General features: G+C 31.2%; 1 protein-coding gene across 1 annotated transcript; it reads right to left on the reverse strand.

Annotated features, from left to right (window-relative positions):
• Window positions 1–1,553: 1,553 nt before the first annotated feature.
• On the reverse strand, window positions 1,554–3,244 carry LOC131035573 (uncharacterized). Its single transcript, XM_057967305.2, has 2 exons — window positions 2,879–3,244; window positions 1,554–2,130 (listed from the first exon to the last, which is right to left on the reverse strand). Exons 1-2 carry the CDS (start codon window positions 3,055–3,057, stop codon window positions 1,770–1,772), a joined length of 540 nt encoding a protein of 179 aa, XP_057823288.2. The 5' UTR covers window positions 3,058–3,244; the 3' UTR covers window positions 1,554–1,769.
• Between the last annotated feature and the right edge of the window lie 1,550 nt (window positions 3,245–4,794).

The raw sequence follows: 4,794 nt of genomic DNA on the forward strand, positions 1-4,794 counted from the left end.
TGTGATGGTGGGTGTTTTTATTAATGCTTTGTATTTGTGATTTAAAAGTTGACTATTGGTATTCAAGTCATTGGCTTCATGTCCCAAAACTTTCATTGGATTGATGTGCTCAAGAGCTTTATATTTCTATTGGACTATGGTGCTCACAAACTATTCACATTAATGCACTACAATCATGTTGGATGAGATCTACTATTTGTGGCCCAATTTAGCTTGGGTCAAAATAAAAAATTTCAAATAATTGTTAAAAAAAATTGAATTAAAAAAACATTTAATTGTTTGAATTATTTTGTCCAAATAAGATTTTTAGAATTTTTTATAAAAGATGGATAAGTAATACATGTAAATATTTATTTCTATTTTAAAATATTTTGATTGTTTACTACTTTTAATTATGTGTGAAGCAAATGAAAAAATTGTAAGTTTTCTGACTCAAAAACAACAAATAATAGATTTGAAAATCTCCTTTAAGACTTAAATTTGATGGTAGTCTTATATAAGCAAAAAAAAATTAATGATAGTTATCCATTCAAAATTAACTTCAAAATGGTAAAATATAGATGCAGTAAGTATCTGATTTAAATTGTGTCACACATAAAGTGCATGTCTATATAATATACATATTAATTATATACAAACATAAATACTTTATTATAATATTTTATTTATATGTAAGTATTTGTGTTTTTATTTTTAATTTATATATTTATATTTTATTTTTTTGTTGAATTTAACTCTATTGCATAAACATAGTCATAAAATTTACTTATTGATCATTTTGCATAGTTGCGTGTGTGTTCATGTTTATGTTTATATACACAAATATACTTATGTAAGATACATTCTTTAATATATACTAAAAAAAAATAAAAAAATCTGTTTATGTATTTTATGTGTTTGTACATATATAAATCTTAAATGCTGATTTGTGTTTGTATAACTCAATTTTCTCTTACTCTTTCCTTCCTTGTTTCTTATGTTAATTTTATTCTTTTCTTTTTGTTCTTTAACTTAATTTTACTTGATTTTTAAATTTCTCCTCTTTCTTCTCATCTCTCCCTCTTTTTAAGGCCATTTTATTAATGCAATTCAATTTTTCCTCTTTCTAATGATAGATCTTTAAGTGATCCAAAACATAATTTTACATTTAAAACAAAAAACATACACAATTTAAACTACAAGCTTACTGCATCTACTTAATGGGATGTGGAAAACTCATACCAATTAATGTTGAAATATATTTTATTACAAATAAAATAAAAGTAATATAGCTGTTGATAAAATAAATGTAATATAATTGTTGATAGTTTGTCCAAAATCTCCCTTTTCAATCCAATCTTGAATTCTAACTTTTGAATTCAACTCCTTTATTTATGACATCAACATTTTGAATAATTATATAATCCACCATAAAAATAAAAATAAAATAGTAAAAAATATTGAAACGTAATTACTTAAATAAAATTAAAGAAATACAAGAATTTAAAAAAAAACATAAGCCCAACCCAAAAAAAAAAAAAGAAAGAAGTGACACAATTTCCTCTAAATTTTGATTATATTTTATAAAAAAAAACAATACGACCATAGGGCCATCAAATGTAAGCCTGCTCATCTTTCACCGTACAAAATTTGAAAGAGAGAACCAGTGGATCTTTAGGAAGTTTTAAAACATGAGAGCTTCAAATTTTATTGAATTTGCTCATAGAAAAATGCTGAAATGGAGACCTTTTTGCCTGAGCGGGATTAATCCCTTGGTCTTATGATAAGCCCTATGCAGGGACCTGAAGCCCCCTTCTGCGTTTGCGTGATGTAGAGGACTGTTTGAATATTTCGTTTACAGACCGAGTCCGGGGTCTAAGCCGCTCGTCTATATCGACATTAAACGTGTTCCTTATTGCTCTGTGCGGAAGTAGAGTAAAAGGACAGGACTGCCGGCTATCAGATATGGCGGAAGATTCAATCCCCTCTGCAACAAAAGAATTTGAAGTCTCCTCTGCTAATGGGAGGCTTTGGCTGCTTAACTCCATCAGCTGAGCAACAGCCTCCAACTCTTCATCTGTCAAATTTTCTTCAATTAACTCGCCTTTCAACCATTCATCGCCTCCACAGCCATAGGATTCCCATAGCAGCCTTATACATACCAGAAAATTTGAAAAAAAACATCACCTATAAGGCATTTGGAAGATTTAAGGAAAATACTGCTGGCATTAAAAAACTTTTGATTTACATGTAATAAAAATAGTATTTGTTTAAAAAAATTAAGTCTGAAAACCTGAATATTTGAGCTTAATACCAAAAGAAAATAAAGAAAGATATTTTTTTCTCAGTATTTCAAATTTCCTTGACAGATTGAAGCTGAAATCGATATCTGAACCTAAATTAAACTTCTTTAAAACAATTAAGTCTCAAAACTTAATTTTTGAGCTTGATTCAAAAACTAAAGATAAAAATTGAACCTAAAATAAGCTCCATTTGATAAAAAATTAATCCGAAAACTTTAAGCTTGATTCAAAAAATAAATATAAAAATTTGAACCTAAATAAACTTCATTTAAAAAAACCAAGTCTGAAAACTTAAATATTTGAGCTTAATTCAAAAACTAAAGATAAAAGATAAATTTTTTCTCTGCATTTCAAATTTGCATAACAGATTGAAGCAGAAATCAAAATTTGAACCTAAATTTGAAAAACAGAGACAGAAAAGGACGGATCAAAGGAAGACAGATCTGGAATCCTTACGAAGTCGTTTAAATTTTTAGCAGAATGTGAATATAGAAATGGATAACCTAAACATTTAAAATTATTAAATAAAATGTGACATTGTGATTTCAACATTCAAACAGTGGAAGCTTCAGAGAAAGAGGGAAAAGACGAAATACCTGAGGTCGCGGTGATAATGATGAGGACAGAGATCACAAGGAAGGACGACTGCTAAATGCAGATCTTCTGCAATAATGTCGTTCTGTTGAAGATGATGTTGTTTAGTGTGTATTTGAGATTCTTGTGGACAGGTATCGTGATGAAACCCCTGGTACACTGGTCTTCCCAGCAGCAGCATTCTTTATCAGATCTTTCTTCTCGCGATTCAACACAATATTCGTGTGAAAATGCAAGCAATTGTAACAGCTCACAAAATAGCAGAGGCCAAAATCAATGTGCAGGTTACTCGTAGATTTCTTTCAAGTCTGTAGCGGGCTACTATAGCGTTATACTCCTGTTTTCTCCGTTTAAATCCGTCTGGCTCATTAAAGTTTTAAATTGTTTTTCTATGCAATTTTTTTATGTTCAGAATTGTAAATTAAAATTATCTACGCTAATTATATAAATGCAAACAATTAAGCAAAATTAAATCACATTAGTTTTTAGAGTTAGGTCTCACAATAAATATTTAGAAAATATATAGGAGGATAGATGTATTTTGAGAATAACATGAAATAATGGTGATTATTAAGCTGAAATTATTTATCACTGGTACAAAAATTGATGTTCAATCTATTTGTATAAGTCTTCCATGTTTTTCAATAAAAGGGCTCTACCCCCACAATGGTAGAACTTACCCTTAAAAAAAACAAAGTCTTCTATGTTTGAATTTTATAAAGGTGGTGCTTACAAAGACTTTTGGGGAGATCGTCAAGTCATTATGGTCAAGTTATGTTAGGCATGCCCATTAGATGAACCTACTTTTAAATGTTGAGTGAATAATCATAGACATGCAGATGACCTATTTAATGCTAATGTGATATGTTCTTTCTAAGCGTCAAATTCAAATGTTCCTAGAATGATTGGTCCTTGTCTCTTTACGCTCCAAATCTAACTTGCCACTATTATGCATAAATTAAAAAACGGCAAGTTTGTGTTGCACATTTGTGGCTTGCATATGGACATATCAATTCCACTCACACGACAAAAACTCTAGCATGAGTTATAAGGTATCATAAGTTTTCTTGTCTCTAGCATAAGGTATCATTAATCCCCAATCCCCAACATGCCTAAAAATCCAAAACTCTTGTGTTGTGTACTATTCATCCCTACCTACCTCCTTATAGCATTAATGGTCAAATTTGACATTGCAACTACTCCAAAGGGGGTTTTCTACCCAAAAATAGTTGTCCATCTCAAGGGAACAATTTTACATGTACTTTTAGTGATGTAGGATGAAGATGAACAAGCTACCATTAATGTAGTGGTTGAGCTTTAGCTCTGGTCTTCTCACTTATTCAAGCCATCTATCTCATCAATTTTATGGGATCTAAGCTTTCCCTACATGCCAAATTCATCTACAGTTTGAAGCAGTCATCGGTGAGGAGGGACCTCAAGGAGATCAGTCCAAACCGGTCAGCAAGAGTAAACACAACGGAAACACACAGATATGATGGAGGCAATGCAGAACAAATAGTTTTATTGCATGAAATTTGATTACATCCAACCGATAACAACCGAGTTACAACATACCGACACACAGGCCTGGTAGAATAGGTCACAACCGGGACCTTGAATCGAAAGATCTATCTTCTAGGCACAGTCTATCTCTGATTGATCCTAATTGATTTTCTATTGATTTTATTCCTTACATTCTAAAGCATGATTAAATATATATATCGATCCAAAGGATCCAATTGGTCCAAAAGGATCAAAACCCGAAGAACAAGACCTAACGTGCAAAATGAACAAGGGCGGCCTCTGCCAAGAGATTCCTCCAGAAAATCCAAAGGATGAAACGTAGAAGGTTAGCCACACGCCAAGAAACATTGAGATCAACATCCAAGGCTCTGCAAGATTCGGAATGGGTTCCGGT

Source organism: Cryptomeria japonica, chromosome 5 (assembly GCF_030272615.1).
Source record: "Cryptomeria japonica chromosome 5, Sugi_1.0, whole genome shotgun sequence".
Taxonomy (NCBI): Eukaryota; Viridiplantae; Streptophyta; class Pinopsida; order Cupressales; family Cupressaceae; genus Cryptomeria; species Cryptomeria japonica.